This window comes from Hylobates moloch, unplaced genomic scaffold (assembly GCF_009828535.3).
Source record: "Hylobates moloch isolate HMO894 unplaced genomic scaffold, HMol_V3 SCAFFOLD_20, whole genome shotgun sequence".
NCBI classification, from domain to species: domain Eukaryota; kingdom Metazoa; phylum Chordata; class Mammalia; order Primates; family Hylobatidae; genus Hylobates; species Hylobates moloch.
In genome coordinates this window covers 30,982,524-31,005,828 of record NW_026652295.1, presented here as the reverse complement: position 1 = coordinate 31,005,828, position 23,305 = coordinate 30,982,524, and the positions used below count along the sequence as shown (strand labels likewise).

Genomic DNA, 23,305 nt, shown 5'->3' with positions numbered 1-23,305 from the left:
TAGCCCTGTAATACTTTCTAGAAACACCTGTACCCCCTGGGGAAGCAGTCATGCCTGCCAGGCAGGAGAGGCTGTCCCTCTTTTGAACCTCCCCATGATGTCACAAATCGGGGTCACCTGCTGTCCGTGGGCTCCAGGCCCTGCCTCTGGGTCTGAGACTGAGTTTCTGGTGCTGTCGTTCTGAGTTGTTTGCTGTAATCTGAGAAGAAGAGAAGTATAGGGGCCTTCCTGACATGAGGGGAGTCCAATCTCAGCTCTGCCTTTTATTAGGTCTGTCACTCTAGGCAACTACTTAACCTCATTGGGTCTCAGGCTTTCTGTTCATCAGATGTTGAAGTCCTGTCTTACATCAAGGCTGTAATATTTGAATGAGTTTGATGCCTGAACCTTGTAACTGTTCAGTGTGATTTGAAAACCTTTTTTTCTCAAGAAATGGTCAGTTATTTTAGTTTTTGCAGAGCAGCCTTCTTTCTCATTTTCAAAGCTCTGAATCTCAGGGTGTCAATTAAAGAGGTTCCATTTGGGGTAAAAATCACTAAACCTGGCTTTCTCTCTCAGGAGTGCGGTCTGAATCTGCACAGAGCAAGATGCTGAGTGGAGTCGGGGGCTTTGTGCTGGGCCTGCTCTTCCTTGGGGCCGGGCTGTTCATCTACTTCAGGAATCAGAAAGGTGAGGAGCCTTTGGTAGCTGGCTCTCTCCATAGGCTTTCCTGCAGGAGGAACTATGGCTTTGCTGAAGTTAGTTCTCAGTATAGGAATGGCCCTGGATAAAGCCTTTCTATTCCCAAATGACCTCCAATGTTCTGCAAATCCAGAAATCATCAGTGCATGGTTGCTATGTCAAAGCATAATAGCTTGTGGCCTACAGAGATAACAGAAAGATTAACAGGTATGGGTGCTTTGGTTGACATCGTGGAGCAAATTAGGGAAGAGCAACTAAGGCTAATACAATTACACTGGATCCTGTGACAGACACTTCATGCTTCATGGGTCACATGGTCTGTTTCTGCTCCTCTCTGCCCTGGTTGGTGTGGGTTGTGGTGTTAGAGAAATCTCAGGTGGGAGATCTGGAGCTGGGACATTGTGTTGGAGGACAGATTTGCTTCCATATCCTTTAAGTGTATATCTTCTTCTCTGTTTCCTAGGACACTCTGGACTTCAGCCAACAGGTAATACCTTTTCATCCTCTTTAAGAAACAGATTTGGAGGCTAGGTGCGGTGGCTCACGACTGTAATCCCAGCACTTTGGGAGGCTGAGGCAGGCGGATCATGAGGTCAGGAGTTCCAGACCAGCCTGACCAATGTGGTGAAACCCCGTCTCTACTAAAAATACAAAAATTAGCCAGGTGTGGTGGCGGGCGCCTGTAATCCCAGCTACTCAGGAGGCCGAGGCGGGAGAATCGCTTGAACCCGGGAGGCGGAGGTTGCAGTGAGCCAAGATTGCACCACTGCACTCCAGCCTAGGCGACAGAGTGAGACTCTGTCTCAAAAGGAAGGAAGGAAGGAAGGAAGGAAGGAAGGAAGGAAGGAAGGAAGGAAGGAAGGAAATTTCCTTTCCCTAGAATGATGGTAGAGGTGACAAGGCATGAGACAGAAGTAATAGCAAAGACATTGGATCCAAATTTCTGATCAGGCAATTTACACCAACACTCCTCCTCTCCACTTAGAAAAGGCCTGTGCTCTGCAGGAGTATTGACTCATGGAGACTTCAGAACTTGTTTTTCTTCTTCCTGCAGTGCTCTCATCTGAGTCCTAGAAAGAGGGCAAAATAAACTGTTAGTAGAGCCAGGTCTGAAAACAACACTTTCTTGCGTCTCTGCAGGATTCCTGAGCTGAAGTGAAGATGACCACATTCAAGGAAGAACCTTCTGCCCCAGCTTTGCAGGATGAAAAACTTCCCCGCTTGGCTCTCATTCTTCCACAAGAGAGACCTTTCTCTGGACCTGGTTGCTACTGGTTCGGCAACTCTGCAGAAAATGTCCTCCCTTGTGGCTGCCTCAGCTCGTGCCTTTGGCCTGAAGTCCCCATATTGATGGCAGCCCCTCATCTTCCAAGTTTTGTGCTCCCCTTTACCTAACGCTTCCTGCCTCCCATGCATCTGTACTCCCCCTGTGCCACAAACACATTACATTATTAAATGTTTCTCAAACATGAAGTTAAAAATCTTCTGGTCATTTGGCTCCAAGGACAAAAAATAAAAAGAAAAGAAAAAGTGAAGATTATTTCCCAGTAGAATAATGGTTTTCATGGATATGTCATAAGTATGTGAGATAATGCATATGTTAAATAGGTTAATTTAGACATTTTACACTATAGGCATATATCAAAACTTCATGCTGTATGACATAAATACACAATTTTTACTTGTCAATTTAAAAAGTAAACCTAACGTTTAAAAAGGCAATGCATAAAAACTGAGAACAGACTATAAGAACTGAAACAAACTTGGCAAACATGAGATGATAAACCAGCCAGCAAGTCAATCAGAACTCTTTCTCAAGCCCGTCTACAATATTGTGTATCTATAACTGTAAATTAGTATATAGTTTTTCATTCCAGAGACTTCAATTATATGGTATTATCAAAGGACTTGTACAGATTTCAGAGAAAGACAAATTTAGAAGATGGAGGGTTCTCCATTGTGTTGTGAGAGTCAGTATCAAATATGTCAAATCTAAAACTACATAATCAATTCAAATTTTATTTCAATATAATCATTTCAGCATAATTTTTCTATCGTCAGAGACAACTGTTATTTTATTTTCAATCAAATTCAGTGCATATTTTGTGCATATTTTATTTTTAGTTATATGTTACTTGTACATATATACCAGGTGTGTAAAGGCACATATAAATTCTATGAGAATATAAAACCTATAGGAATATATTAAGCTGATAATTGTGTCTGCTCTGTTTGATCCCAGAGTTGCAACAAATAAGACTTTGTTCCCTAAGTTGAGGAAATGATTTGTCTCATTCATATGAGACTTGTGGTGTGGAATTATAAGGTAGAACCAAAATGTGTGGGTTGAATATTATAATGAAGATGCCTTCTGCTGTGAACAGCAGGAAATCTGATCTAGTGGGGTGTATTTTTGTTTCACCCATCATCTTACATAGCCAGTAGATCCAAGGCTGGGCGTCTCCAGGTTTGCTCAACTCAGCAGGCCAGTGGCATCACCAGCGATCCTGGAACTTCATAGCTCATCTCTCTATCACACACAGCATGTCAGCTTTCCTGAGATGGTAGGAGGACCGCCGCAGCAGCTTTAGGTTTCTTAGTCTTTCACAACAACTTCAAATGCAGGAAAAATACGCTACATTTTCCTGTGTGCGTTTATAAGCAGCAACTAAACTGTTTCCAGAGTTTTCCCAGTACCCACTTTCTCACATATTGGAATGACTATATACACATATATACATATATATGTGTATATATATAAAATGTCAGCCATTAACTCAATTACAATAAAACAAAAAAGCAAGCAAAAACGATTGTTTTTAGAACTCAATTAAGCATGCTGACATGTTATTTTATGAGATAAATATATTTTCCAGGAAGTTTTTGAAAAAGGTAGAATAAGGAATGACTAGCTCTTTAAGGTCCCGAAACGTACTATACATTTATTTTTTAAAATACATTTGTTACTGATTTTTTTAATTAAATACGCTAGTAAAACAGAGTATAGAATTAGAAACAGAAAGAGTTGAGATTTAGTTTCATTTTTTTGTAAGTTGTATTCCAGACCATTTCTTTCATTAAATGGATCCTGGATGAATAAAAATTGAAGCATAAAGAGACAATATAAAATTAACAAGATAGATTTTTTTTTTCTTTTTTGAGATGGAGTCTCACTCTGTTGCCCAGACTGAAATACAGTGGCGTGATCCCGGATCCCCACAACCTCTGCTTCCTGGGTTCAAGCATTTCTCCTGCCTCAGCCTACAAAGTAGCAGGGACTATGGATGCCCGCCACCATGCCCAGCTAATTTTTATATTTTTTGTAGAGGTGAGTTTTCACTGTGTTGGCCAGGCTGGTCTCGAAGTCCTGACCTCGTGATCTGCCACCTCACCCTCCGAAAGTGCTGGGACTACAGGCGTGAGCCTCCACATCCAGCTGACAGATGTTGTTTCTATCATCATCATTATAATTATGTTTGAAGACAGACTTTCTAAATCCTTATGTATTATTGGTGGGAATGTATGATTTTACAAATATCTGGAAATATGACAATTTTTTTTAAAGTTTAACATAGGTTTGCCATATGACCCAGCAATTTCACTCCTTGGAATCTACCTAAGAGACATAAAAACATATGTCCTCAAAAAGATATGTGTTCAAGTGTTCAGAACAGCCTTAGCCATAGCAGGCCCAAACTGAAAACAAGACAAATATCCTTCAATTAGTAAATGGACAAACAAAATGGTACTACATCCATGCAAGGCAATATCATTCAACAATAAAAGGGAACAAAAACAGACTTATCTGACAGGGGAGATACCATGAACATGAGGATAGTTTTCCCAAGGCAAGTTTCAACCCATGCACTCTGGATGACGAGAGATTACTTAATGGGGACAATGCGCGACTTGGGTGGTGGATTCTGTAGAAACACTAACTTCACCACTATACGATCTATGCACGTAACAAAACTACACTTGGATCTTATACATTTACACAAATGAAAAAAGAGAAAATAAATAAAAAGAAATGAAAACAAACAAAACGATGATACATACTACAAACTGATGAACTTCAATAATGTTAACTAAGTGAAGGAAACTGGACACAAAAGATTACATGTTGTATGATTTCATTTACTTGAAATATCCAGAAGAGATACATTATAGACACAAAAAGCGTATCATTGGATGCCTAGGACTTGGGCTGTCGGTGGGAATTAACTATAAATAGAGAAATTTTGAATGTGACAGAAATGTTATAAAACTGGATTGTTGTGATAATTGCACAAATCTATTAATTTACTAAAATCATTAAATTTTACATGTACAATAAGTGAATTTTGTAATATGTAAATTATGCTTTAGTAAAGCTGTTAAAATAATTCTTTTTTAAAAAATAAGACATTGTAAGCAAGACAAAATCCAGAAGACACAAGTGAAAAAAAATTGAAGAAAATTACGGATTTCTTTGCATGAAGAAAATAACAAAATTAAAAGAAGTATATGAAGTTCAGGAAAAATTTTGATCACATAAGGCAGATGATGGGCTAAATTTCTTATGAAAAATTGTTAACTAATCAATAAATTAATGGAAATGCCACAGAATATTGGGCAAAGGATATAGACTGACTATAGAAGAAAATATTTCAGTAGTCGATATGTATAAATATTAGCTCAAACTCACAAATGAACAAAAAAATTCAAATTCAAATAGCAATGTAATAAACTATTTACAAAATTGGCAAATACAACAGTTTGCTTTAAAATCAAGGATTTAGAAGATTCTATGGGAATAGATTCTCTCATATTAGGATTGTGAGTGGATGGCAGTGTGGTAGTATCTATTAAAACTCAAAATGCAATTTTTACGTGCTTAATGAAACAACAAAAATCCCATTCTAAACATCTGTGTTAAAGAAACAATCCCGGCCGGGCGCAGTGGCTCACGCCTGTAATCAAAGCACTTTGGGAGGCCGAGGTGGGTGGATCATGAGGTCAGGAGTTTGAGACCAGCCTGGCCAACATGGAGAAACCCCATTTCTATTAAAAATACAAAAATTAGCCAGGCGTGGTGGCAGGCACCTGTAATCCCAACCACTGGGGAGGCTGATGCAGGAGAATCACTTGAATCCAGGAGGCAGAGGTTGCAGTGAGCTGAGATCACACCACTGCACTCTAGCCTGGGCAACAGAGTGAGACTCCATCTCAAAAAAAAAAAAAAAAAGTGAAAAAAGAAACAATCCTGCCTGAGCCCAGGGAGACATAAAATTGCTTTTTGAGCCACGGTTTGGAATAACACAAACATTTCCAAATTCAAAAAGAAAATCTGATTAATTTGTCTGGATTAGGAAACTTTTGCACATCATAAAAACTATACACTATGTGAAGTCACAGAACACTGCAAGATGGTAAAGACGCAAAGACGCAGTTTTTTGCAGGAATGGGAGTGGCAACGTAAGCAGAAGTTGATAGAGAGATACAAAGCCAACAATCATTTGCCAGGGAAGGACTGGACTGGTTTAACAGAGAGTGGGTTAAGTTGAGAGTCTTGTAGAGGTAATTAGGAGCTAGTGGAAGGGGAGGGGTGATTGTATGAGGTATCCAAGGAAGCAGGAGGGATAGACAGGCAAAGAGTAAATAGGAAGGTAAAGAGGGTGCTCTGGAAGACAAGTCATTTTATCCAGTCTGAGTTAAAGGTAGGAGTAAATTTCTGTCAGAAGGAAGGAATATAGAAAGAAGGTTGATGTGATTAGGATTTTCGTCCCGGCAGGAGCTACAGTATATAGTCCTATCGCAAAGACTACGGTTAGTACGCTGCTCAATAATATGATGAACTAGTAAAAGGATTCCATTAAAGGGGCAAGGAGAGGTGTTAAAGATTATGTAGATTTTCACTTATCTTTTTTAAGAAGGAAGGATTTTTTTCTTCAGGATCAGTAGCAGGAGCCTTTTTAGTCTGGGATGTTTCCTTCTGAAATAGGAGATGCAAGTCCTCCAATCGTTCGCAGGTGTATCAAGGCTGGTCTGGCTGATCTTGGGACGGTCCCGCAGGTTCCTCAGGGGGTGTCCAAAATTTAACTCGGGTGTGGTGAATCCAAGATTCCACTCCCGCCACCTTAACTGCAGTGGGAATAGAGAGGATTACCGAGTGTGGTCATTCCCACAAAGAGTCCATAGATGGGGAGGTAGAGTGGAGAGATTTGACCAACACTAGATCTCCTGGTTGAAACAACTCTGTTCCCTTTTCTCTGTGACATCCCTCAGGTAGGTTTTTAAGGTTTTGATGATATTTTGCCAAAGAAGTTATATCTTTGACCAAGTTGGCCATTTCCTGATCAAGTAGGAGGTCATTTGTGAGAAAAGGTCATCCATACAGCATTTCATATGGACTGAGCCCCGTTTTGTGAGGAGAATTTCGGATTCTCAACAACGTCATGGGCGAAAGAGTAGGCCATGGGAGATGAGTTTCTTGTGTTAGTTTTCTTAAGTGCCTCTTGAGTGATTCATTTGCCTTCTCGACCTTCCCTGAGGATTGTGGCCTCCAGGCGCAGTGAAGGTGATATTGTATCCCTAGCGCCCCGGAAATTCCCTGAGTTATTGTGGTTTTAAAAGCCAAACCATTGTTGCTCTGTAAGCTTTGGAGTTCCAGACCAGCCTGACCAACATGGAGAAACCATCTCTACTAAAAATACAAAATTTGCTGGCCGTGGTGGTGCATGCCTGTAATCCCAGCTACTCAGGAGGCAGAGGCAGGAGAATCACTTGAACCCGGGAGGCAGAGGTTGTGGTGAGCCGAGATTGCACCATTGCATTCCAGCCTGAGCAACAAGAGTGAATCTCCACCTCAAAAAGAAAAAAAAAAAAAAGAGAAAACCAGTGAAAGAAAAGTTTTGTTCTTTGAAAAGATTAATAGAACTCACAAATTTCTAGACAAAATAAAGGGAAAAAGGAGAAAAAACACCAATATTGGGATTGAAACATATCACTACAGATCCTTTGACATCAATAGTACACCAGAGGAATACACCAAAAACACTTAGGTGAAACGGAAAAAAAAAATCCTTAAAAAGTACACACTATTACAACTAACTCAATATCAAATAGATAAATTGAAAAGCGGTATAATTATGAAAGAAATTGAACTTATAATATAAACACTGCTGAAAGAGAAACCTCTAGGCCAGAATAGTTTCACAGGAGAAATCTACCAAATATTTCAGTAGAATTAACACAAGCCTGCAAAATTTCCTCCAGCAAACAGAAGAGAAGGGAACACGTCCCAACTCACTTTATGAGGCCAGCATTTCCTAAAATCAAAAGGACACAAGAATACAACAGCAAAAGAAAATTAAAAAGCAATATACCTGCTTGACTATAGATGCAAAACTCCCTAACAAAATAGTAGCAAATAAAAATCTGCCAAACTGAAAAAATATATAAACTTTGCCAAGTAGCATTTATTCTAGGGGTGCAAGTCTGGTTTAATGTTTGAAATCAGTGTCATCCATCATATTAACAAGCTAAAGAAGAAACATCGCATGATTCTATCAATCGATGTAGAAAAGACCTTCAACATAATTCAGCGTTCATTTATGGTAAAAAACAAAAACAAAACAAAACAAAAAAGCCTCCAAATAATAGGAATAGAGGAGGACCTCCTCAACTTGATAAATAACTTCTACAAAAATGTTGTGGCTAAATTATACTTAAGGGGGGAAGACTGAAAGTTTTTCCTCTTCTGCTTCAGCTGATGAAATTCACAAAGGTCACAGAATTCAAGATCAACCAAAAAAATCAATTTTATTTGAATATACAGTAATAAAGAAATCAAAACAAATATTAAAAATACAACATGAATTAGCTTCACGCAAAAAACCTCATAAGTACGCCAACAGAACATGTACACAGTCCATATGCTGAAATGCTGATAAATAAAAAAATCTAAAGAAATGGAGAGATTTACTGTGTTCATCAACTAGAAAACTAAATATAAGAAAGATGTCAATTCTACCCAATTTGATATTCAGGTTTAACACAATTTCTCTCCAAATTCCAGCAAGATTTGTAATAGTTGTAGACAAAGTCGTTCTAAAATGTTTATGGAGAAGCAAGGGAACTAGTATAGGTCAAACAAATTTCATAGGGAAAATGAGATGGAGAATTAACTGTAACCATATTTCAGAGTGTTTATAACTATAATAATCAATATTGATTGACATTATTACAGGGAGAGACACAGATTGGTGGAGCAGTATAAAGAATCCAGAAAAACGCTATGCCAACTCATTTTGATGAAGATGCAAAATAATTCAAGGGAAATAATATAGTCTACAGTCTTTTCAAACAATAGTCCAGGAGAAAGTGGAAATCCATAGACAAAAACAAAACCAAACAAAAACAAAAAAGAACTCAAAGGAAAAAGAAGCAAGAAACAAACTTAACAAATTCTCACACCTTATGAAAACACTTACCCCAATTAAATCATGTCTACGTGTAAAACTTTTAGAAGAAAACATATGAGAAGATCACCAGGAGCTAGGGCCGGGGGTCTCAGTTCTGAGTTCTTAGACATGACACCAAAAGGGCTATGTGTAAAAAACAAAAAACAAACAAATAAACAAACAAAATAAATAAATTGGGCTTTATCAAAATTTAAAACTTTTGTTCTGTAAGGTATCCTGCTAAGAAATGAAAAGCAAGCTAGAGTTATGGAGAAAATATTTAAAACCACATACGTTACCAAGAATACAGTATCTAGAACATACAATCAACTATAAAAGCTCTAATATAAAATCTATAGTAGAATGCAAACCATAAAATTTAATTTCAAAATGGGCAAAAGATATGAAGAGACATTTTATCAAAGAGGATATATATATACACGGCAAATAAGCACAATGAATGACATGCAAATCACTAGCCATCAGGGAAACGCAAATTAAGGACTTAATGTAATAGCGCTACACACCTCTTACTACAGCTAAAATTTAGGAAAAAACTGACAATGGTAAATGCTGGTGAGAATGCAGAAAAACTGGATTTCTCATACACTGATGGTGAGAATGTAAAATGGTACAGTCCTTCTAAAAAATAGTGAGGCACTGTCTTGAACAACTAGACATATATTTGCCATATGAGCCAGGAATCACATTCTGATACATTTATATCAGAGAAACAAAAACACATGTTCACACAAACATCTTACACAAATGTTCATAACAGCTTTATTTGTAATAGCCCCACAACTAGAAACAGCCAAAATATCCCTCAACGGGCAAAGAGTTAAACTGCAGCACCTCCATCTGATGGAGTATTCCTCAGCAATAAAAAAGAGAAATTGTTAATACATGCAACGACTTGGATGAATCTCAAGGACATTATGCTGAGGGGAAAATGCCCGTCACAAAAGACACTTACTGTGTGATTCTATTTACGTAACATTTTCAAAATGACACTATTACAGAGATTGGTGGAGAAGAAATTAGTAGTTGTTAGTTGTCAGGGTGATGGTGTGTAGGGAGTAGGGTGTGACTCTCAAGGGCAGCATGAGGGGAGATCTCTGTGGGATGGAATAGCTCTAGATTGTGTGGTGGTTACATAAATCTGCAAATATGATAAGACACCGCCATAGAACTATGGACACATATTCTACCAAAGTCCTGGTTTTGCTACTGTGCTGGAGCTACTTAAGATATAAACATTTGGAAAAACTGGGTGAAAGGGCACACGTGTTCTCTGTACCATCTTTGCAATTTCCTGTGACTCTATCATGATTTCCAAGTAAAAAGTTTTTAAAAAGCATTTTTCTTTTTGGCTGAAATCCAAAACTCTCACAAAACAAATTCCTGGCAAGGATGTAGAACAACAGGGACTCAGATTCATTGACGGTAGGAATGCAAAACAGTACAGCCACTTTGGAAGACACTCTGGCTGTTTCTTACAAAGCTAAACATACTCTTACCATATAATCCAGCAATGGCACCTCTGAGTATTTACTCAAATGACTGAAAAACTTATGTCCACACAAATACCTGTACAAGTATGTTTATAGCAGTTTTATTCATAATTGCCAAAAATTGGAAGCCCCCAAGATGTCCTCAATAGGTGAGTGGATAAAGAAATTGTGATATATCCATACCGTGGAGTATTATTCAACAGTAAAGAGAAATAAGCTATCAAGCTATGAAAACACATGGAGGAAACCTACAGGCATATTGCTAAGTGGAAGGGGCCAGCCTGAAAAAGCTCTATACTGTATAATTACAACTATATGACACTGTGGAAAAGGCAAAAATACAGACAGTAAATAGGCCAGGGGTTCAGGAGAAGGAGGGATGGGTGAGTAGATTGAGCCTCAGGCATAGTTAGGGAAACTACTTTGTATGATGCTTGTGTTGCTGAAACACCGTGGATTTGTCTAGCTCCTGCCCTAGCCACACGCAAAGCCAATCACTGAGATGACAAGTATTGCCAAGGAAGAAGGCTTTAATCTTTAATCAGACACTGCAGCTGAGTAGATGGGAGATCAGTCTCTCCCTGACTGACTAAAATTAGGGGTTTATGTGCAAAGAAGGAATGTTACTATGTATGGGAAAACAAGAACTCCAGACAATAAGGAAACAGTCATAATGAATGATGGGGACTAGCATCTCATGATCTGGATGTGATGATCTGGTGAGTTCCAGTTATTTGATAATTTTTGAGAGACCTCAGCATCCTTTCTTGAGGAAGGAACTCAGATAAAACAAATGTAAATTTCAAACTTTAAGAGCAGAGGGGTCAATTTCTACGTTTATCCAAATAACTATCTTATGGGACTATTGGGTTGGTTTTACATTGATGGTAGATACATGACATTATGTATCTCCAGAACCCATAGAACTGTGTAGTAGAGTGAACCCCAATATAAGTATGAACCTCAGTTAACAATAAGTATCAGTATTGGTTCATTAATTGTAACAAGCGTGCCACACTAACGCAGGATGTTAATAATAGGAGAAACTGAACAGAGGGCTGTTTTAGGGAAGGAGGTATGGGGAACTTCCTAAATTTTCTCTGAAAATTTTTTATACACTTAAAACTGCTTTAAAAATGGTCTTGTTACATGGGAGGATATGGATTTAGTTTTGCTTTTCATTCTATGCTTGTCTGAGTTTGAGTTTATTCTCTATTGTTCATCTATTTATTTTATATTAAAATTGTAGATGTTAACAAACATCCTATTTGCAACATTCTCAAGAGTCTGCTTTCTCTAAACCATAGGTAAACAAACTTGTTATTTATTCGTAAGTCTTACTAGGTTATGGCACCTTGGTTTGTGTTTGTTTTATTTTGCGTTTCTTAGATTTTTATCACTGGGCTGTAGAAATTTTGAGGGAAACAATTCCACAACCAATCAGAGGCCGAAATGAAGTTACAACGCTACACTCCTATGCAAAAATCTGATTGGTTGCAAAAAACGACAAATCAGAGGTACTTTCAATTTCCCATCTGCCTTGCAGTAAAGGTAGGGGTTTGCAAAGGGAGTAGTCTCTGGTCCTTTTGTTGCTTAGGCATAGAAAGCTAGGGTTTTCCTTTCAACTTAGTTCTATTCAGAAGTCAGCGTGAAATGGCCTTAGGTTCCCAGCCTCCAGACCCTATTCTCCTGCCTCATCTGGAAGACACTCTGGCTGTTTCTTTCAAAGCTAAACATACTCTGTTATAACATTCAGCAATTGCAATCCAAAGTATTTACTCAAATGAATGGAAAACTTCAGTCCATACAAACAGGTGTACACGAATGTTTATAGCAATTTTATTCATAAATGCCAAAAATTCAAAGCAACCAAGATGTCCTCCAGTAAGCGAATGGATAAACAAATTGTGGTATATCCATACCATGGGTTATTATTCAACATTAAAGAGAAATAAGCTATCAAGCTATGAACAGACATGGAGAAAACCTATATGCATACTGTTAAGTGAAAGAAGCCAGTCTGAAAAAACTATATGCCATATGATTACAACTATATAACATTCTACAAAAAGCAAAAATACAGACAGTAAATAGTGGTTTCCAGGGCTTCAGGAGGAAGAAGAATAGATGAGTAGGTGGAGCCTGGGACAATTTTAGGTCAGTGAAACTACTTCATAGGATACTCTTTTTACTGAAACACCAGGGGTTCAGTCTAGGTCTTGCACACGAGGGCTTCAGCCTGGGTCTTGCTGCTTGCCACACAGGAAGCCAATCTCTGAGATCACAATGAGTATTGCCAAAGAAGAAGGTTTTGATCTTTAATCAGGTGCTGCAGCTTAGGAGATGGGAGACCAGTGTCAAAGCCATTTCTGTGACTGAATAAAATTAGGGGTTTATATAGCAGGGAGGAAATGTGACTATGTATGGAAAAACAGGAACCAGGGAGGGGTAAGGGAACAATCATGATGATTGAGGAACCTGGAGTCTCATTGTCTGGAAGAGATGATCTGGTGAGTTCCAGTTCTTTGATTATTTTTGAGAGGCTTGGGGGATCTTTTTTTTTGGAAAGGAACTCAGATAAAACAAATACAAGTTTCAAGCTTTAAGACGATAGGCTGGGCGCAGTGGCTCATGCCTGTAATCCCAGCACTTTGGGAGGCCGAGGCGGGCAGATCACGAGGTCAGGAGATCGAGACCATCCTGGCTAACACAGTGAAACCCCGTCTCTACTAAAAATACAAAAAAATTAGCCGGGCACGGTGGCGGGCGCCTGTAGTCCCAGCTACTCGGGAGGCCGAGGCAGGAGAATGGTGTGAACCCAGGAGGCAGAGCTTGCAGCGAGCTGAGATTGAGCCACTGCACTCCAGCCTGGGCAACAGAGTGAGAAACCGTCTCAAAACAAAACAAAACAAACAAACAAAAAAGACGATAAGTGTCCATTTCCATGTTTATTTTAAAAATTGTCTATGGGACTCTTGGGTCAGTTTCACTTTAATGGTGGACATATGACATCATGCATCAGAACCCATAGAACTGTATAATAAGAATTAACCCTAATTTAACTATGGACCTCAGTTAACAATAAGTACCAGTATTGGTTCATCAGTTGTAACAAGTGTGCCACACTCATATAGGATGTTAATAATAGGAGAAAATGAGCAGAGGGCTGTTTTAGGGAGGAAGGGATGTGGGAACTCCCTGAAATTCCTTTGCAATTTTTCTGTACACTTAAATCTACTTTAAAAAAAGGTCTGTTACATGAAAGGATATAGATTTATTTTTGCTTTTTCATTCCATATTTTTCTACATTTGACTGCATTCTCTATTGCTCATCTACTTACTTTATATTAAAATTGTAGATATGTTACAAAACATTCATGCCTATTCTATCCATAATATTTTCAAAATTCTGCTTGGATTCTCTAAACCATAGATAGAGAAACTTGTTATTTGTTGGTAAGTCTTACAAGGTCATGCTGTCTTTATGTGTGCTTGTTTTATTTTTTATAATTAGATTGTAGACATTTTGAGGAATAGAATGGAAAGTATAGTTTTTGCAGTATGTTATTATCACCAAACATGTTACCTAATTACTTTGCTTACTTTTTCCCTTTAATTCTGACAATAATGAAATGTAGTAAAAATTCACATCAGTATTTCTATGAGGAATCCAGGCTGAGGTAAGTAAGATACCAGTGAAAACATAGCTAGTAAATGATACAGCCCAGATGAAATCCAAATCTAACTCCATATTTACTTGCAGTCTATCACACTGTCATGGATAATTCATCTTTATGGTTTGTGGTGGGTTCTAATAACCGTTTTAGAAATAAGTATCATCATACTTTTACAGATAAATGAGCAATAGCTCACTGTGTTTCTAATATTCTCTTCTCATCTTAATGCCGTATCCTGCCCCTGCTCCAATTACTCAGTTTTTCTACTTAAATACACATGTCTAAATATATGATGGTTTCAGTAATAAGTCAGATTGTTCTCCTGGTAATAAAACAGGCATCCAAGGCTTTTCCTTTTCCTTTTCTTTTCTTTCTTTCTTTATTTTTTTCAGACAGTGTCTCCCTCTGTCACCAGACTGGAGTGCAGTGGTGCGATCTCGGCTCACGGCAATCTTCCTCCTGGGTTCAAGTGATTCTCTTGCCTCAGCCTCCCGACTAGCTGAAACTAAAGGCACACACCACCATGCCCAGCTAATTTTTGTATGTTTAGTTGAGACGGGTTTTCACCATGTTGGCCAGTATGGTCTCTATCTCTTGACCTTGTGATCTGCTCACCTCAGCTTCTCAAAGTACTGGGATTACAGACTTACGGTTGGTAAAAATTGACCTGACCAGGCTCGGTGGCTCACGTCTGTATTCCTAGCAGTGAGCCAAGATCACGCCACTGCACTCCAGCCTGGTGACAGAGTGAGACACTATCTGAAAAAAAAAGAAAGAAAGAAAGAAAAGGGGAAAAAATAAAGGAAAAAAAGAACAGGCAATGTCAATCTTCAGTGTCTGATCTCATTCCTCACTAAGTCTGGAGTGAGCAATGTTGATACGTCAATCTTGTCATATTTGTGGGTCCTCTTCTCATTCTACTCCCCAGTCTACCCCCTATTTCTCTTCTCCATCTGTTTCATCCATTCTCAGAGGCCAAACCCTGGGGTTTCAGGTTCACTCTACTGAAGATACACATATGTCGTTGACTTGTAGACTCAAGAACCAAAAACCTATTCTGAACCCATTGCCCAATAGATATCTCCCAACAGAAAAAACCATGCTTTAGGGTTTTCCTACTGCAGACTAGACGACAGCAATAGAATTGTCTGCACATGCTCAGAAAGAAACCAAGCCCAGTGAGCCTAGATATTTCTGATTAATTGTTACTAAGAAGTGCACGAATCCCCCATTCTTGTCTCACTTAGAAGAAAAATATCAGCCAAGGATGCATAGGAAGGGTTGAGTAGCAGAGTTTGTTGAAGGAAGATAAAATACATTCCTAGAGAGAAGTGGAAAACTGTTCTGGGCTGTTCCAGCTGGAAAAATAGTAGTAGCAGTGTTTATTTAAAGAGACAGTACGCTCTGAAAGAGGAGACAGAGTGGGCTGCTCAAAAGGAGGAGCCAGCAGCAGCCAGTGCTGAAGGACTCTCTTATGAGAATCTCACATGATTATTCATGAAGGGGCCTGAGGGGGTGTCACTTGCAAACATGTTTCAGGAGGACTGTTTGGGTGTGCATGCTTTGCCTCGTACTTGCTACTACATGTTGCAGGCCTCAGTATTAAAAATCTCCACCCAGAGCTGTGTTTTTCACTACCATAATGAGCAAAAAGCTATTCTAGGGCAAGTTATTGGAGGAGTGCACAATTTCATCAGTGGAGAAAGTCCCTGCCATGGCTGTTTCTGGCTAGGGCCTGGTAAGTTCCCTCAAGGGGTAGAGGGCCCAGCCAGATGTAGCCAGTGTAGCCATTGCCCTTTTTGCTATTAGTGAACAGTGCTGACTATCAGTGAGCGGTGACTCCAAGACTTCTTTTCCCAGGGGCTCCCTTGCCTGCTCATTTCCGGCTCTCTGCCTACTCTAACAATTCCAGAGCTTATATGATACATTTGACATTCAGACTATTCAGGATGAAGGGATCACACAAATCCTGCAGCTCCCCTCACTGCAAATAACCAGTTCAAACACCAGAAAATTCACCAAAGAACCATCAAAATAGTATAGTATATTCAGAGAAATCATTATTTGAAGAAACTTGAAGCAATAAGTACATGGAGATTGTCCCCATAGAATGTTTGGACAATTCTACAGCAGAGAAAGAATCCTACGCGGTGTATTCCAGAAGCATTGCATGGTGATAATAAAATGATGGGAACAAGTTTTGAAAGTGCTCCCTTTTACCTTATTTCAGTATGTTACTCATAAAGAATTACTTTTCCTTGCCACCTGTAATAGTCTGTTCTTAAATTGCCGTAAGAAAATACGCGAGACTGGTAAATTTATAAAGGAAAAAGGTTTAATTGACTCACAGTTTTGCATGGCTGGGAAGGCCTCAAGCAACTTATAATCATGGCAGAAGGGGAAGATGCCCATCTTATACGGCAGCAGGCAAGAGAGAATGTACCCATAGGAGGAACTGTCAAACACTTATAAAACCATCAGATGTCGTGAGAACTCACTCACTATCACAAGAACAGCATGGGGGAAACTGCACCCATGATCCAATAACCTCCAACAAGGTGCCACCCTGGACACGTGGAGATTATGGGGATTATAATTCAAGATGAGATTTGGGTGGGGAAACAGAGCCAGCCTAACCATGTCCCTGTTACGGAATCATTGGGGTTTTGCTCTCCTTGCCAGAATCCTATGGCTGGTAATGCCTTTGCCTGAGTTTTGCTTGGGCCAGTTGAACTCATTCCACCCACTTCGCCTGGCAGGCTGTGCTTGGTTCACACTACTGGCCTGGATCTGACACTTGCCAAAGGTCAGGTGGTGAGGGATATGTGAGCAAGTGAGCATGGGGTCCGGCCACTGTGCAGAGCCAGGAATGTTGGCTGTGCAGGGTGGGCAGCTCCAGGCGCCAGTATGGGTGCCAGCTGCCTGTGAGGCTGCAACTGGACCAGGTGCACTGCAAACAGCTTCCACAGCTGGCACTGGGGAACATGGTGGCACCTGGAAGATTGAGAACCCCAGGAACCACAGGCCTCAAAAAGGGAGTCACAGCCCTGGCTCGGTGAGCTCCCAGGTTTGGGCTTCCTGAAGAGCCACAGCTCTTCTTTCCTTCTCTTTGCCCATAACATGGTGAGCAAGGGGCATGTTTCAGCTGTGTTTGTGTTACAGCTTTTTTAGGCTCACCATTTGGTAGATCCTGGGTTCTTGTCCTGAGTCCAGGAAGAATGAGGCATGCAAACAAGTGGAGAGTGAGCAGGACTCAGAGGAGCTTTATTAAGCAATATAACATCTCAGAGACCCTCAGTGGGCAGCTTCTCTCCATAGCCAGGTTGTCCCAACACCTGTCCAGCTCTCAGCAGAGAGGGTAGCTCCACTCTGCAGCTGATCATCCTGCCCTCTCCTCAGTTTTCAGATGAAACCCTGGTGAGGGCAACTCCATTCTGCCACTGAGAGGAGACCCTGGGGAGGGCAACTCCTGTCTGCAATAGGTCATCCCTCATCTCCCCGTCCTCTCTCCTCTGCTCTCTCCATCCTCTGCTCAAGTCTGCCTGAGCCCAGGGCTTCAACAGGCCTCAGAGGGGTGGAAGTGCACATCATGGACGGCTATGGGGCAGGCCCAGAAAAGGCACAAGTTCCCACTCCTGTCAGCAGGACTGGATGCCTGGCCTGCACCCTTCACACCCTCCCTGGGCTGCAGGAGGGGCCTCACCAGGGACCTGCCACCTTCTGCCCAGGAGGCTGCCTGCCTCCCACCGCCATCCATGGCACCCAGGCTGCTAATGCCAAGGGGCACCTGTAGGCCAGCGCCAGTTGCCCTCAGCCCATCTTTCCTCGGCTTCCCCATGGCTGAGGTGAGAGGAGGCTGGTGTGTCAATGCTGCCCTGAGAATGCACACACTTGGCCAGGATGTGACAGCACGGGGGCTTGTCCCCAACTGCACTCTGAGAACAGAGCAAGCACCTGGGAGCCGCGAGAGGCCAGAGGAGAGGCCAAGCAATGGAAGCAAACACTCCCGAGCAGGGACAGGAGGCCCTTCTTGGCATTGAGGGCGTGGAGTGCAGAGAGGTCTCGATCCTACTGTGGGGAGGGCAGCGCTCACACCCAATCTGTGTAGCCCGCAGGTAGCCTGTCACACCTTCTCGCGACCTGGGGTGGGCAGCTCCCCTCCCTGGGCCCAGACCGGCATCTGGTGCAAGGTTGATGTCTCTGGAATTTCTTCTCCTAGCACTCAGGAGTGCCCAGGGCTGTCCCTTGCCTGGATGGGGTGAGGGAGGCACGCTGGGGAGCAGATCAAGGATCGGGCCTGGCCATCGGGAGCATCAGGCTCACTGGCCACCCCCGGGGACATAACCCTGGGCAGTCTCAGGCACAGCCTCCTCTTGAGGTGCAGGAACTGGGCACCCTTGGCAGGGTGGGACAGTGGCCTTGCTGCTGGCTGGGTCCCCAAAGCGGGGCCACTCCCACTTCCCACCCCAGGCCCCTGAGGAGTGGCCCCAGCTCCATGCCCTGCCCACAGCTGCAGGGTGAGAGCAGCAACGCAGGAGTGGTGGAGGCTCTGGGCCTGGGGGTAGGTCCTGCTGGCTGCTCAAGAGTTGGGACAGCGCAGTCTGCTGCCTGAGGGACACAAGGCACAGGGGACATAGGGCACAGGGGTCCCACCATGGCCACTGCTCCCGAAGTCACTTCTGCCACCACTGCTTGCAACTTCCCACTTCAGTGGGACACTCTGGACAGTTTGTCACTGCCATCATCACCACCCTTTTATCCTAAAATACTAAGGTGAACCTTAGCTGGCTTTCCAAGATTACCATCATCACGATTAGTTTCTTTTTTTTTTTCTTCACAATTTGTTTCTTCTTTTCTGTTTCTTTTTTTTCTTTTTCTTTTTTTCTTTTTTTTTTTTTTTTTTTTTTGAGACTGAGTCTCACTCTTGTCGCCCAGGCTGGAGTGCAGTGGCACAATCTGGGCTCACTGTAACCTCCACCTCCTTAGTTCAAGCAATTCTCCTGCCTCAGCCTCCTGGGTAGCTGGGATTACAGGTGCCTGCCACCATGCTCAGCTAATTTTTGTACTTTTAGTAGAGACAGGGTTTCGTTATGTTGGTCAGGCTGGTCTCGAACACTTGACCTCAGGTGATCCACCAGCCTTGGTCTCCCAAAGTGCTGGGATTACAGGCGTGAGCCACTGTGTTCGGGCTTTTTTTTCTTTTTTTTACAGGGTCTCCCTCTGTCACCCAGGCTGGAATGCAGTGGCATGATCTTGGGTCACTGCAGCCTGGACCTTCCAGGTTCAAGCAATCCTCCTATCTCCCAAGTACTGGTACTAAATTAGTTTCTAAGTAAATTATTATTTTCTGTTGACCAAATTAAATGTGATCTTCTGGTTGCAATTGCACAACTTCCAATAGTATTGAATTATTATTGGGGTATAGACACACAGTTTATTCTCAAATCCAGGGACAGTAGTCACTTTTACCCAAGAAATTTTGAACTTTCTGTACTAATAGAAGTGTATTTTTCCAAAGTAAATAAGGCACGTTTTTTCTTCTATTTGGAGATGGTCAAATATACTACTTTATGATAAGAAATCTGAAATAATAATTCTGAGCAATAGTTTAGGAATTTTGAGGCCACTGTTACCTTTAATAAGAAGGAGACTTCTCAGGAGCTGTGGGGATCATCACATAAGACAAATGCAAATCTTGTCATTTCCAGAGGAGGCTAATGATGATGATGAGTGGAATCTTTTGAAAGAACTACAACTGCTACACAGTATCTTCCTCAAATTGTGTAATGCTGCCTTTCATTAAAAGAAGTAGTCTTATTGCTATGCATATCCATAAAGTAAGGGATATAAATAATTTTAATACAAGGGACATTATTCTCAGAAATAGAATGTGAAGGAGTATAATATAGTGACTGAGCTTGAGGGGTATATAATTTGGTTCAATCTATAGTGTACCATTTACTACCTTTGTATCTTTGCAAAAGTTGTTTTATCTCCATCATTTTAGTCTCTCCACCTGTAAGTATGAAAAGGGTGTTTATTTTACTGAGCTGATGTGAGGATTAGATAAAAATATGAAGTATAGAAAGCCCTTAGTACAATTCTGAGTACAAAGTAAAATCCTCATTTTATTTATTTATTTATTTATTTTTGAGACAGAGTCTCACTCTGTCACCCAGGCTAGAGTGCAGTGGCGCGATCTCAGCTCACTGCAAGCTCTGCCTCCCAGGTTCATGCCATTCTCCTGCCTCAGCCTCCCGAGTAGCTGGGACTACAGGTGCCCGCCATCACGCCTGGCTAACTTTTTGTATTTTTAGTAGAGATGGGGTTTCACTGTGTTAGCCAGGATGGTCTCAATCTCCTGACCTTGTGATCCTCCTGCCTCGGCCTCCCAAAGTGCTGGGATTACAGGTGATAGCCACCGCACCCAGCCCTACTCTGCCCCTTTATCTACATTGCTTTAAATCATATTCTTCTCTCAAGGTGTAAGAGGATGATAAATAGGTGCCAAGTGGAGCAACCAAGTGTGATGAGCCCTCTCACAGCAGAACGGAGTGAGAAGCTTTCTGACCTCATAAAAGGAAGACTATCTTAACTCATTGTTTTATATATTGTACGAGCATTAATCCTCACATAATCTCAAGAGGTAAATTAGTATAATTATCCTCCATTATAGGTGAGAAAGTTGAGTCACAGAAGAATTGAAAAACTCTTCCAGCATCAACCGGTAAAAGGCAGACCTTGGATGTGAACCCAGCAGCCTGGCTCAGAAATCAGTTTTAATTAATACACTGTGTACTTTCAAAGATTTATAAACACTTTGACAATGCATGCCAATTTCAAGCTATGAAGAAACAAACATAATTTATCACAACATCCCTCAAATCTAATGGGTCCCCACTATAAAGATTAAATTCCAGGCTGATGAGGCTGTGAGGCCACATGGCCAGCTGAGCTGGAGGCCTGGTCAAGGCCAGAGCCTGGGTTTACAGAGAAGCAGACAAAACAGCCAAATAAGGAGACTTACTCTGTCTTCCTGACTCATTCCCTCTATCATTTTTTCTCCTAGTCCACCCTAAGGTGACTGTGTATCCTTCAAAGACCCAGCCCCTGCAGCACCGCAGCCTCCTGGTCTGCTCTGTGAATGGTTTCTATCCAGGCAGCATTGAAGTCAGGTGGTTCCAGAACAGCCAGGAAGAGAAGGCTGGGGTGGTTTTATTGAGAGGTTTTAGCATGAAGGGCTGTTGGATGTTGCCCAAGGCCTTTTCTGCATCTATTGAGATAATCATGTGGTTTTTGTCATTGGTTCTATTTATGTGATGGATTACGTTTATTGATTTGCATATGTTGGACCAGATGATTTTTAACTCCATGTTTGAGAAAAACTTAATAACGTAATGTGTTTGTGGCACAGGGGATGTATGGATGCATGGGAGGCCATAGGGTTAGGTAAAGGGGGCCACAAAAGTTTAAGATGAGGCTTGGACTTCAGGCCAAGTGTAGGGGCTGAGGAAGCCACAAGGGAGGACATTTTCTGCAGAGTTGTGGAACCAGTAGGAACCAGGCCCTGAGAAAGCTCTCTCGTGGAAGAATAAGAGCCGAGTGGGAAAGCTTTTCATCCTGCAAAGCTGGAGCAGAAGGTTCCTCCTTGGATGTGGTCATCTTCACTTCAGCTCAGGAGTCCTGCAAAAGACATAGGAGAGTGATGTTTTCAGACCTGGCTCTACTAACAGCTTCTTTCCCCCTCTTTCAGGGACTCAGATGAAAGCAGTACAGGAAGAAGAAAAACGAGTTGCTTAGTCTCCTTGAGCCAATACTACTGCAGAGCACTGGCCTTTTATTTTTTATTTATTCATTTTATCAGACGGAGTTTCAGTCTTGTTGCCCAGGCTGGAGTGTAGTGGCGCGCTTACCACAACCTCTGCCTCCCAGCTACGAACCATTCTCCTACCTCAGCCTCCCGAGTAGCTGGAATTACAGGCATGTGCCACCATGCACGGCTAATTTTTTTTGTATTTTTAGTAGAGACAAGGTTACTCCTTGTTGGTCAGGCTGGTCTCTAACTCCTGACCTCAGGTGATCCACCCACCTCAGCCTCCCAAAGAGCTGGGATTACAGGCGTGAGCCACTGCCCCCAGCCGAGCACAGGCCTTTTCTAAGTGGTGAGGAGGAGTTTTGGTGTAAATTGCCTGATCAGAAATTTGGATCCAAAGTCTTTTCTATTATTTCTGTCTCATGCCTTATCACCTCTACCATCATTCCAGGAAAGCGAATCTGTTTTCTAAAAAGAATGAAAAGGTATTACCTGTTTGCTGAAGTCCAGAGCGTCCTGGGAAAAAAGGGAAAAGATACACACTTAAAAGATATGGAAGCAGGCCGGGCACGGTGGTTCACACTTGTAATCCCAGCACTTTGGGAGGCCGAGTCGGGTGGATCACGAGGTCAAGAGATCGAGACCATCCTGGCCAACATGGTGAAACCCCGCCTCTACTAAAAATACAAAAATTAGCTGGGCATGGTGGCAGGCGCCTGTAGTCCCAGCTACTCGGGAGGCTGAGGCAGGAGAATCACTTGAAACTGGGAGGAGGAGGTTGTGGTGAGCCAAGATTGTCCCACTGCACTCCAGCCTGGCAACAGAATGAGACTCCGTATCAAAAAAAAAAAAAAAAAAAAGATATGGAAGCAAATCTGTCCTCCAACACAATATTCCAGCCCCAGATCTCCCACCTGAGATTTCTCTAACACCACAACCCACACCAACCAGGGCAGAGAGGAGCAGAAACAGACCATGTGACCCATGAAGCGTGAAGTGTCTGTCACAGGATCCAGTGTCATTGCATTAGCCTTAGTGGCTCTTCCTTAATTTGCTCCAGGATCTCAAACCAAAGGACCCCTACTTGTTAGCCTTCCTCTTGTCTCTGCAGGCCACAAGCTATTATGCTTTCACATAGTAACCATGCACTGATGATTTCTGGATTAGCAGGACATT

The 23,305-nt window shown here is 41.7% G+C and overlaps 2 protein-coding genes across 2 annotated transcripts in view; both read left to right on the top strand.

The window, feature by feature from the left end:
- LOC116460315 (HLA class II histocompatibility antigen, DQ beta 1 chain) overlaps positions 1-2,150 on the top strand; it is a 198,197-nt gene extending 196,047 nt beyond the window's left edge. The window contains exons 4-6 of the mRNA XM_058432348.1: positions 559-669; positions 1,145-1,168; positions 1,822-2,150. Coding sequence (XP_058288331.1) covers positions 559-669; positions 1,145-1,168; positions 1,822-1,835 — 149 coding nt within the window. The 3' untranslated portion in view covers positions 1,836-2,150. The remainder of the gene's footprint in view (positions 1-558; positions 670-1,144; positions 1,169-1,821) is intronic.
- Positions 1-23,305, top strand: part of LOC116460316 (HLA class II histocompatibility antigen, DRB1 beta chain) — a 121,752-nt gene that overhangs the window by 70,665 nt on the left and 27,782 nt on the right. The window lies entirely within an intron of this gene.